Source organism: Heloderma suspectum, chromosome 1 (genome assembly GCF_057233095.1).
Source record: "Heloderma suspectum isolate Gila_16-S chromosome 1, 16-S_ref, whole genome shotgun sequence".
Taxonomy (NCBI): Eukaryota; Metazoa; Chordata; class Lepidosauria; order Squamata; family Helodermatidae; genus Heloderma; species Heloderma suspectum.
This window is the reverse complement of record NC_139458.1, coordinates 146,890,370-146,902,772: the sequence shown is the minus strand read 5'-3', so window position 1 is coordinate 146,902,772 and position 12,403 is coordinate 146,890,370. Positions and strand designations below refer to the sequence as shown.

At 39.4% G+C, this 12,403-nt stretch overlaps 1 protein-coding gene across 3 annotated transcripts in view; it reads right to left on the bottom strand.

Annotated features, from left to right (window-relative positions):
- Nucleotides 1-750: 750 nt before the first annotated feature.
- Nucleotides 751-12,403, bottom strand: part of CYP27C1 (cytochrome P450 family 27 subfamily C member 1) — a 51,370-nt gene continuing 39,717 nt past the window's right edge. For 2 of the 3 annotated variants that reach the window (XM_084829511.1, XM_084829520.1), the window contains 3 exons: nucleotides 9,402-9,480; nucleotides 5,027-5,230; nucleotides 759-2,591 (listed from right to left, as the gene is read on the bottom strand). In XM_084829511.1, coding sequence (XP_084685637.1) covers nucleotides 2,475-2,591; nucleotides 5,027-5,230; nucleotides 9,402-9,480 — 400 coding nt within the window. In that variant the 3' untranslated portion in view covers nucleotides 759-2,474. Of the gene's footprint in view, nucleotides 2,592-5,026; nucleotides 5,231-9,401; nucleotides 9,481-12,403 lie in introns of all 3 variants that reach the window. The other variant, XM_084829502.1, reaches the window with a different exon arrangement.

Here is a 12,403-nt window from a genome sequence, read left to right as displayed (position 1 = left end):
GCCCTACCATTAGGCAGAGTGAGACAGCTGTCTTAGGCAGCAGAATTTTTGGAGTCATGAAAGGGCAGGGCAGGGCAGACATGCTTGTGAGATTTTCTGCCTCAGGTGCCAAAATAACGTGACTGAGCTTCAGTATGGTACACTTTGATTGGGTGGAGGGGTGACTATTTGCTGCTCTGCCTCAGGCAACAAAATGTCTTGGGTCCTTCTACAGTGTGTAATAGATCTGGTTGGAGCATACATTATATTGATGGGGTTATGGTATTGTAAAATAGGGGTGCTCATGTGTATAGTATGAATGGATTCCAAGCTCAAAGAATGGGGACAGATTTTACAACACCCAGAATATGCCCCAAAGTCTGATTGACTTGAGTCTGAATCCCTAGCACCTACTGTTATTCATCCTGATCCTGCAACAGGTGGCTGTGTAGCTTGATGCCAGCTATGTTATTTCTGTTCTCTCTCCCAGACATCATATCTCTGTCTCTCATTTTTAAAAACTGGCTATTGTATAGAACCTCTTATATTGTAAAGATGTATCTTTGAACTGTTGTTCTCAGGATCTTCCATATCAGCTGGCAGTGTACTTGGTCCTTTTGAGGACAATCATATCAGTCCTTGGATAGAGTCTGTAAATTGCAAGTCCTTTGGTTTTCAGGCCTAAAGCTGGATAGCCCTGTAATGGCTTCTGCTTTTAAAGTATCTGACTCTATAGATGAGTACTGCAACAATAGCAGACAAAAACCAGGGCTGTTATATAATTACTTTATTGTGGCTAAGGAACAAAGAGGGAGATTTAGCAAAGTAATTCAAAGTCTTTATTAATTATAGGAAATTATTAAAATGTTCTCCCTTGAATTCCTTTTATATAATATGAAATATTAACTTACAAAAGAATGCCAGGAAAATATTATAATTAAAATACAGCTAATGCAACAGTCCAAAATGCAGGTCCATAAAGAATTCAAACTGAGAATCAGAGTTTACTTGCTCCTTAAGCAAGGAGTTTTCTGGAAGCAGGCTTAGATATTGAAGGCAAGTAAGACAGGATTCTCTGTCAAATTTTTCTTTCTGGACAATATTCAGAAATACAGAGAGAGGTTCCCGAGAAATTTGGACATATTTTCACACATTTGGAAAATTAGTACAAAGCTGAGATTAGTGAAAGTCATGGTAGATGAACTATTACCAGATTCTTGGAAATATGCAATGTAAATGTTTCAGAGTTAATGATTTTCATCTGTTAAGCCCATAGTCAATGTGACTTTAAAATATGCATGTTCTATCATGTTAGCAAAAAGTTTAGCTGAAGGCATAACATCGCTTTTATAAGGCATTCTCCTTAATGAATGTCTTATTGTCGCCCTCCAAACAGGTGAAACCTCAGACACGAACATCTCTTCTGGTTGTCATTAGCTATAAAAATTGCTTAGATAAGGAACTACAAAGTGCACATTTCTCATATACATAAGCACCATGTTACTTACCTATCTGTCCTAGAGAGGGCAGTAGCCCACATAAAAAATAACACGTTATGGAAAATTAAGAAAAATATACTGCATGCAGTTAAAAAAAAGACTGTCATAATACAAAAGGAAAACCTTTATTTAAAGCTATGTTTGCTGTAACTATCAATAAAAATGTAGACGTATAAAAATTTATTATTTTACTACTTATGTGGCTTATTGACTTAAATTTTACATAAACTTTATATTCCTTTTGTGCATTATTTAAAAAGCTTTCAGGGAATGCAATTCAAACTTTAGAATCCACACAGGTTGTAGGTTTCAAAATTTTCTTTAAAATCTCTTTACATTTCAAACCATTCTTTTAATTTTTAATCCATTATAATTAATATATAAAACTATCCAAAAAGAACCATAGTCCAGATGGGAATTTGTGAAGTAAAGAAACACAAATCGCGAATCAGTATTTATCCTGTACTCCATCACACAAAGAACGCTCATTTTTTAGCCCAGAGTTTGCAGGTTACTGTTGTGATAATTGCAGATATTCTGAAGATGTAAATCTGTTACCATTTATCTCATAGATCATTGCCTCCCATAATCTCAGCCAATTGCCTAACAATGGGAAACAAGCTGGGAGGAGGTGATATAGTGATCAAAGTCATTTACTGGAATACAGAATGACTGTCGCACTACTTAAGGAGTCTCATAAGAAGCAATGCCATGATATCGCTGTGTTTAAGTGTATGATGATGAATTGATTACTCTGTTGCCTTTATTGTGTCATCCAAAGATAAACTGGATTCCCAGCACAGGACAAAAAGAAGTATTTTAACATGTACTTACATAACGTTCTGTGAGAACATGTATATAATTGTTTTTCATGAGACAGATAAACCACTAGGTAGGCATCTAAAGCTTGATTACAGAAATCCCACTATGGCTAAGAAAACCTTCAGCACCTTTCAGTCAGAAGTCAAGCTGAGGAACTTCTTGAAGTTTCTACTCTCATTTCCTGTCAGCAAATTTCACATTGATGGAGTCTGCAGGAGTCAATAGTCCGTGGGTTTTGGCACAAACTGATTTAGTTTTTGGAGAAATTTTTATTTCAAATCTTTGAAGTAGCTGGGTTTGGGGGTAGGGAACAAATGGAAAAATACAATAATTAATGAAAAGAGTGTGTGAGAAAGGTAACAATAATATTAATAGTGCTAGCAGTATTTTACATCTTGTAAAATCTACTGAACATGCTAGAACAGGGGTGGGCAACCTTTTGAGCCCGTGGGCACATTGGGAAATTTGATAAACTGTCCTAGGCACAACCATAAACTGGCTGCCATGGGTGGACATGGCTAGTCACAAAGGGCAAGGTGCCTGCACAGAGAGAATTCATGAGAAATTAACATGGTGGCAGCTAGAGGCTCCTACTTTGCTTTCAAGCAATCCCAGCTTCCAGTAAGAAAATATAAAAATATGTTTTAAATAAAAATTGGGAGGAGTACGGTGTCTCAGTGGGCACCAAGGAGACGTCTGCAGGGACATTGGTGCCCATGGGCACCAGGTTGCCTACCTCTGTGCTAGAACATAGAAAAGCCATGCTGGAAGAGCAAAGGGCAATATAGTCCAGCATCCTGTTTCCAACAGTGGCCAGCCAGATGCTTCCGGCACAAGCAGGGCATGGCAGCAACAGTCCACAATGTTTGTCCCCAAGCAAGCGACATTGCCTCTGAATATGGAGTTCCATTTAGCTATCATAGCTCATAACTCTGAATACCTATCCTCATAATGTCTAGCACCCTTTTAAAGACACCTAAGCCAGTGGTCATCAATTGTGACAGCAAATTCCATAATGTAATTGTCTGTTGTGTAACAGTACTTTCTTTTTCTGCTTTAAACCTCCTGTTGATCAGTTTGATCCTTTTACTGAAGGTTCTGGTATTAAAGTGGTAAGAGAGGTCAAGGGGGATTTCTGAAGGTGATTTCAGCATAACCTAGGATACTGCATTGATCTCATGTGCAGTTCCACTTAAGGAACTGGAAGGGGTTACAGGGAGAGCTTTGGTCAAAATATTGAGAAGGTTTGGGGCTAAGCAGCCATGATTCCCAGAACCTCTTTTTAGAAATTAATCACTATGAGAATAGCAGGTGCTGGAAGGACCCACGAGTTAGGCCCTACAAAACCTCAGGTGCCAGAATGGAATGTATGAGTTTTCCACACACACAGTGAATGGTTGGTTTTGGAAGGCCCCAAAGGTAATCTAAGGCTGCAATCCTGGGCACAGTTACCTGGGAGTACACCCCACTGAATCCAGTATGACTTATTTTTGAGTAAGAATACTTAGGATTGCCTGCAAACTGTACCACTTATAGTGCCTGTACCTAGATCTGCCCTGCGGCAATGCTTTCCCTTATGTTTTATGTGGCTTTTTAAAGATTTCTTATGAAAAGAGTGAGAACAGGTCCCATTGTGATGTGGAGATCCCTCATTCCTTTAATAATTCCATGCTGGAACAGTATTTAACAGTATTTATACACTTCAGTTTATTTTTCTCATCTCATCCTTTCCCAATATGCACCCAAAAACTTATGCTTTTTTAAAAAAAAATAATGGGCTAACTGGTTCAAACCAGCTGGGCTTTTTGAGATGTAAATTTATTAGGAAGGTGAGTCTGGCCACTAAGTAATTTTTGATTGTTGCCTTCCCTTGTTTTTTTCTCTTTTCACCCAGATAAACTCCTTTTTATATTTGGATATTAGTCTGTGTTGTTTTAAAAGGGAACTCTCACTAAACACTTCCCCATGTGAAGGACCACACTATTTGTGTTTTCAGGATTTTAATAAGGTTGGTTAAGTTTGTGTTTCTTGGGTTTGGGCAAAGAAATCCAAAGTGTCTTTTCTGGGCAGTATCTAAATGGAGATCACCCACGAGTGGCCAGCCCTGCCAATTCCCTTCTGCAAGTGACACTCACCACTTATGGAATAAAGATTTATCACTTTCAGGGGCAACCCGAAATGAGCTCAATTCTGGAATGGGGCAGGCTGGTGGAATTCTTATAAGGGAGCTCCACTGATCTGCCCTGTTCCAGAAACAAATGTTTCCACTCATTATAGGGCTTGCCCCCAGAAGCACGAAATCTCCGTTAGACAAGTGGTGGGTTCCACAATGGAATCAGTGGGCAGGATGCTTGTGGACTGGCAGCATTGAATACTGCCCCTTGTTATTTTGTTTTCCTAGGGCTCAGCTGAAGGGAGGAGTCGTTGGCAATAGCAGCTGGACAGACTAGGCTGTGTCAGGAGGTTCATTCTGACTGGTGGCAGCCTATCAGTAATTGTGTGTGTTTTTTTTAAGAATGCTTGTAAAGAAGAGGTCCACCAGGAAGAAAAAAATCACCCCTTCTAATCCATAATGATGATTACAAAAAGAACATGTGAACAGTCCCACTTGAAAGAACATTGTTGCTAGTTCAGGGGATTAATCTGCACTCTTAAAATAAAACTTAAACATATTTAAAAGTTTTATATAACAAGGACATATAGTTTAGTATTTATAACCAACTGACCTGTATTAGAGCCAGATGAATTTCCAGTTCAGCAATTCTCTTTCCTATACAACTCCGAATCCCATAACCAAAAGGGATGGAACCAAAATTATCTACCCTGTCTATATTGCTTTTCCTTAGCCAGCGCTCAGGTTGGAACTCATTTGCTGATGGGAAATTATCTTCTTGATATGACGTAGCATAATGACAGAGTGCCAGTTGTGTCTAATGAAACAAACAAACAAATAAATATACACACACACACACATACACACACACATACACACGCTCACACTCACATGCATGTTAATATACTTATAATTTCAAAAATACTGTGTCAAAATAATGTTTGCACTATTATATATAATGTCAGATTATTCACAAGGGGAACACAGTGGGTTGTATCCAATGTTAGTCTAACTTGTCCAAAGTTAAGTCTAACTTAATTTCAGTGGATCTTCTTTAAGTAGGACACAATTGACGTAGCACCAGTATAAGTGACTCTAGCACAATGGCAATAGCGTAAGCTGGCATGACAGGTTTTCCCAGAGAACACCAGCTTATCCTATTGGCATTGTGCTAGAGGTCACTTATGTTAGTGCTATATCAATTGCATAAGCGTAGATCAAAGACAAAAATCAAAGAATCAAAGACAAAACAGAATTTATTTATATACACAGAGAGAGAGAGAGAGAGAGAGAGAGAGAAAGAGAGAGAGAGATTATTTATATGCTGCTCGATATCTTAAGATTTCTAAGTGGATTATATAAGAAATACATAAAATACAATATAAAAGCCAATATAAGAACAATATAAAATAAGAAATATACTGAAAACACTACAGAAACAGTAAAACAGAGCAGTGCAATTAGACAACAGGGAAGCCTGAGTAAGCAGGTTATTGTCAAGAGATGTCTAAAGTTCACCACAGTCTCTGCCTATTGGACGACATGTGGGAGAGTGTTCCAGAGGGTGAGTGCCACTACTGAGAAGGCCCACTTACATGCTGTTACTTGCTGACATAATATATATTTATATAGATATATAGGGTAGTGTCCTATTGTGCCCCCGTGCCAGGGGCACTCACCTCTAGTGCAATAGGGGGCTAACCATTCTTAAAACAACCAGGAATTAGCATAAATGCTTGTTTCTGGAATGGAGCAGGTCAGTGGAGCTCACAGAAGAGGGCTCTGCTGATCTGTCCTGACCTGGAAACAAGCATTTCCACTCATTTCTGGGGTTACGTTAGGAAGTAGTAGCTCCCCATTGTGCTAACGGTCAACCCTGCCAGAGCAATGGAATGAGCGGGAGCACAGTGGCAATACTGGAGTCTGCCCATAGTTTTTCTTGAAAACTATACAGTTGGGGGCTTTTAACATGGCAAAAAGCTGTTGTGTTCTTCTGATTCTTCTGTCTAGAATTCCAGAGAATTCTAGGAAAGAGAGAATGAACCCTATAGCCAAAGTTTGTTTCTTAAGCAGCTAGTAGAATTCATAAACCAATCAACATATATGTATCTCTAGGCAAATTCAAATGGATGGAACCCTTCAAGGAACATATCACACTAAATTTGACAGCCTCTTACATGAAGGAAAGCCAACTGTTGCTGTTGAGGCTTCAGTCAGCTACATCATCAGTAATAATCTTCCTTATGGGGGGAGGATTGCTAAAGAGGAGATTGACATGCAGCTTCAGTTGCACTTAGAACCAGTACAGCAGGTAGTGTAATGGAAAGACATCAATGGACACTAGAAGTACAGTGTGACCAAAAGGCAGAAACTGGCTTTCAGCATCGCCATACTGATAAAAAATGTGAGCAGGGATACACTGTGCCTCTGGATGCTGCTCCAAGGCAATAAGCAGCCTTACCTACTGCATTTCTCCCAGCTATATATGTGGAGCTCATATTTGATACTGTTCCATTTCGGTGGATTGCTGTGCAGCTTGTTCTTATCTGTTCTTAAGAAACCCTAGATACAGGAGACTGTTCCCTTTGTCCTGTACAGTGATCTTATAGACTCACTCTCAAAGATGGTCAGGGATTCTGTTGCTTCACGTCTATTCCACAGTTTAGATGCAAAACTTTGTAACTGGATTTTTTGTAGCCAATTTATCTAATGATCCTGAAGTAATTCAGATATCCCAGCCCTTGAGATGAATTAGCCTTTCTCAAATAAATTTGTTCGTCTATAAATGCTTCTAGCCTCCCAGGCCTCATAATGTTTGTATCTGTCTAGGTTAGTAAAAAAAAGGGATGGCAAGAAAGTGTAGGAGGACAATATTTTTCTCCATGTTTTCCAATATCTCAGCGTGGTTTCTAAGAAAGAATTTGAGACTTTCAGTAATTCTAATTCTTTAAGTGTTCAGCATGCGAGAGGGCTCACATATCTGGGGAATCAGGAGGGAGTTCTAGCATGGTATTGTTTGAACATTAAAGGAATAATTAAAGGAATTATTTGTTTTATTTAGAAAGTCATAATATATTTAAAGATATATTAAAAGGAAAGGATATATTATGGAAAATTGGAGGGAACCCTATTTTATCCATCTGTAAAGAGCATTTCGGTTAATATGTGATCTTTTCCAACTTGTTGTTGTTGTTGTTCAGTCGTTAAGTCGTGTCCGACTCTTCGTGACCCCATGGACCATAGCACGCCAGGCCTTCCTGTCCTCCGCTCTCTCCCGGAGTGTGCTCAAGTCCTTATTCATTGCTTCGGTGATGCTATCTAGCCATCTCATCCTCTGCCGTCCCCTTCTCCTTTTGCCTTCAATCTTTCCCAGCATCAGGGTCTTTTCCAGGGAGTTTTCTCTTCGCATTAGGTGGCCAAAATATTTGAGCTTCAGTTTCAGTATCTGTCCTTCCAATGAGCAGTCAGGGTTGATTTCCTCTAGGATGGACTGATTTGACCTCCTTGCAGTCCAGGGGACTCGTAAGAGTCTTCTCCAGCACCACAGTTCGAAAGCATCAGTTCTTCGGTGCTCAGCCTTCCTTATAGTCCAGCTCTCACAGCCATACATTACTACTGGGAAAACCATAGCTTTGATTATACGGACTTTTGTCGGCAAGGTGATGTGTCTGCTTCTTACTATGCTGTCTAGGTTTGCCATAGCTTTCCTCCCAAGGAGCAAGCGTCTTTTAATTTCATGGCTACAGTCACCGTCTACAGTGATCTTGGAGCCCAAGAAAATAAAATCTGTCACTGCTTCCATTTCTTCTCCTTCTATATGCCAGGAAGTGATGGGGCCAGATGCCATGATCTTAGTTTTTTTAATGTTCAGTTTCAAACCAGCTTTTGCACTCTCCACTTTCACCCTCAACAAGAGGCTCTTTAGATCCTCTTCGCTTTCTGCCATTAGGGTGGTATCGTCTGCGTATCTGAGGTTGTTGATAATTCTCCCAGCAATCTTAATTCCGACCTGTGATTCATCCAACCCGACATTTCTCATGATGTACTCTGCATATAAGTTAAATAAGCAGGGAGACAATATACAGCCTTGTCGTACTCCTTGCCCAATTTTGAACCAATCGGTTGTTCCATGTGTGGTTCTTACTGTTGCTTCTTGACCCTTGTACAGGTTTCTCAGGAGACAGGTAAGGTGGTCTGATACTCCCATCTCTTTCAGAATTTGCCACAGTTTGTTGTGATCCACACAATCAAAGGCTTTAGCGTAGTCAATGAAGCAGAAATAGATGCTTTTCTGGAATTCTCTTGCTTTCTCCATGATCCAGCGAATGTTGGCGATTTGATCTCTAGTTCCTCTGCCTCTTCGAAACCCAGCCTGTACTTCCGGTAGTTCTTGGTTCACATACTGCTGAAGCCTAGCTTGTAGGATTTTGAGCATCACCTTGCTGGCATGTGAAATGAGCGCAATTGTGCGGTAGTTTGAACACTCTTTGGCATTGCCCTTCTTTGGAATTGGAATGTAAACTGACCTTTTCCAGTCTTGTGGCCACTGCTGAGTGTTCCAAATTTGTTGGCATATTGAGTACAGCACTTTAACAGCATCTTTTCCCACTACCTCTAATTAAAGCCCTAATATTTTTGCCATTTTAAAAACTGTGTTAAAGGGATTATTATTGGAAGGCTTTGAAACAGGAAAGACAATTTGGGGAAAGCTGTCATTTTTATGGCAGCCATTCTGCCTAACCAAGACAGGTTTAATTGCTTCCAGAAATGTAGCTCTTTTCAGTTGCATTACTAAGGGATCAGAGTTTCTCTTTCTTAATTGTTTTAAGTGTTTGGGGATGAAAAGTGAAGTAATACTTTAAGCCTTAAGTTAATGATCTCACATGACTAAGATTAAACCAGACTTTCACAAAATAGCTAGTTTTTTAGTACAGACAGTTTCATCTGCCCCTTTCCCGCTCCTTTCATAAAGCCATTATACAACTCACCCCTTTAGGTATCAAGTATCCTCCAACGATCATATCTTTCTGGGTTACTCTACCATTTCCTGGTAATACTGGAAATAACCTACAAATAAGTGTCAATTAGATATTCACTGCCTGTAATATTCATTTCTTCAGAAGGCATTCTGTGAAGGTTTCCACAAATATATAGATAGAGGTAATACAGTAAACACTGTATGCTTGGACTTTTAAACAGCTGTTGACAAAGACCCTTGTCCATGTCTTCTATGACAATTTAGCCGTCACTGAATAAGAGGGCAAGGCCTGAGTACTAGCTAAATTATCGGAAGCAGCGGGAAGGAATAAATAAATATTTTGACAATGTAGCCAAATGAACAGGGGGTCTCACAAGACTCTGTCTCAGGACTGGTGTCATTTAGGTTTTGCATAAATAATATCAACAGTGAAGTAGCCATGGACATAGATTACACTAAATTATTTAGGATGGCAAAATCCTAAAGAGATTGTGAAGAGCTCCAAAGGGGTCTCTCCAAACTGGATGACTGGACAATAGAATGACAGATGAAATTTGATAGAGGTAAGCTGATGAAGCCAGGCAAAAAATAAATACAAAGTTTCACCAATAGTGTCTAAATTGGCTGAAATCACACCAGAAACGGATCTTGGGTGGAAATTCATTGTGCTACAGCAGTGAAGGGGGCAAATGCAATATTAGAAAATGGTCTAAAATTAAACAGAAGTATGTTAATGCAATTTTATAAATCTGTAGTGCACCCACATTTGGAATACTGTGTGCAGGTCACCCTGTCTCAATAAGGGTAATGTTGAGCTGGAGAAAATATAGAAAAGAGGAATGTGCAGTATAATCCTATACATCTATACTCAGAAGTAAATCCCACTGTATTTAGTGGTGTTACTCCCTGATAAGTGTGTATAAATTGCAGCCTGAAATTATCAAGAAGAAGGAATATCCTTTTTAGTTAAAAACAATTAAAAATCAATTACAGCTGCAGTCCTAAACACTTACTAGGGAGTAAATTCTACTGAACACAATGGGACTTCCTTCTCAGTAAATAACATGTGCAAAATTGTGCTGTTGGGGAAGGTATAAGATAGGTTTACGGAACACTAAAACTTGTGATTTTTTCCCCGAACAGTAAAATTTGAAATAAATTATAAAGAAATTGATTGGAGAAACAATGCAATACATTATAAGCTTAAGAAATATGTATTCACTTGTTTGTTAAATTTATATCTTGCCTTTCCACCATAGCTACTTGACACTATGATGGCTACTAGAATAAAATGGCTTTTCAAAAGGGTTATGAAACTTCATGGAGAATAAGCCTATTAATTACTGTTAGCGATACTCATTAAAAAGGGAATCTCCATGTTCAAAGGCAATATACTTCCAACTAACTTTGCTAACAAAAAGCAACGGAAAATAGCTCTGTCCATCTTGCCTTGCTTGTAATCTTCCTGGAGGCAACTGGCTCGCCATTGTTGGAGACAGAGCTCTGGTTCAGATTTAATGGGAAACCATGGTTTCCTATTACAAAAATGAGCTTGCATGAGTCTCAGCTTATGTACTCCCTTTCCTTCATGCACAAGAGGAGAATGAATGCTTCTGCTTTACCTTTTGAACTAATCACAGTTTCTGATTGTAAGTACCCTTAGTTTGGAAGCAATGTTTAGCTTAGAAAAAAAGGCGAGTAAGGGGAGACATGATAGAGTTGTATACAATTATGCATGGTGTGGAGAACTTTTTCCTCCATATCTCATAATACCCAGAGGCAGCCCTATTATTAAGCAGACTGAAGCAGTCACCTCAGGCAGCAGATTCTGGGAGGCAGCAACAAGTTGTTGGAAGAGAGACCTGTATGCCCCCCCAAGTTACCCTTATGTTTTCAGGTGCAGTGGAGGATACTGTCCATTCATTAGTGTTAAAGACAGATTCATCTACCAGTCCAGTTGGCTTTTGTACATGGGAAGGAGCGCCATGTTGTTCTTTACCTCAGGCAGCAGCAAAATATCTTCAGCTAAACTACAACCTGGGATCATCCCATGAAGCTGAATGATAGGAGATTTAGAGTGCAATCCTATGCACGTTTAGACAGAAAAAAACCTCCTACAACTCCCAGCATATAGATATTCCTTGAGTTCAGGTATAACATGGAATTGTGGTTAATTCAAAAGCTAAAGTGGACATTTTAAATTTTCCCTCATTGCACATGAAAGAGGAGAAGGGGGATTGGGAGCATTCAGGTGGACAGAGACAGGGCTCTTGCACTTTTAATAGTTGTGCAGAAGAAGGACTTTTAGGAAATGTAGCTTGTCATGAGAGCTACACACTGCTGAAATTCCCCTTTTCTACGTAACTATTGAAGGTGCAGGAGTTCTGCCTATTTTCATCTGGCCACCCTAGGAACATACAAGCCTGAGGCTCATGCTGCTCATTCTAGTAATGGAAAACCACGTGTTCCAATTACACTTGATCCAAGCCTGAGTGCTGGACCAAATTAATCACTGGTGTATTCCCTTAAGGCAATTGTTATGCTCTCAAGTATAGAATTTATACTTGGATTGAGAGTACGTTATATAATAAATCCTATAGTTCTTTAAATAAATGTAAAGAACTATAGCAACTTTGAAGTGTATTACAGGTACAAGCAATGGTCCAGTTCAGATGATCACATGATTCATGCAGCCCCTTCCCTTCCACTTCTCTCCTCCCTGTATGAAAGTGGGAAAACAAGACAGGAAGCTGCAGTTAACCATATTTTTCCATTATGTCCTAATTGGGAAACTATGGCTAAGTGGCTTTGAAACAAGCCAAGATATGAAGCCATGGTTTAAGGCTTCATCATACATTTGTATGAAGCCAAACAAATCCTGGTTTGTTTGGAAGCCATTAACCATAGTTGTTGGTTTGGACATAACAGCAGTTTAACAGCAGTTATGTCCTGACTTGTTCGCTTGCTCATGAAAAGGGAGAAGCACAGTTGGAGCAAAGGGACTGCAGGCTG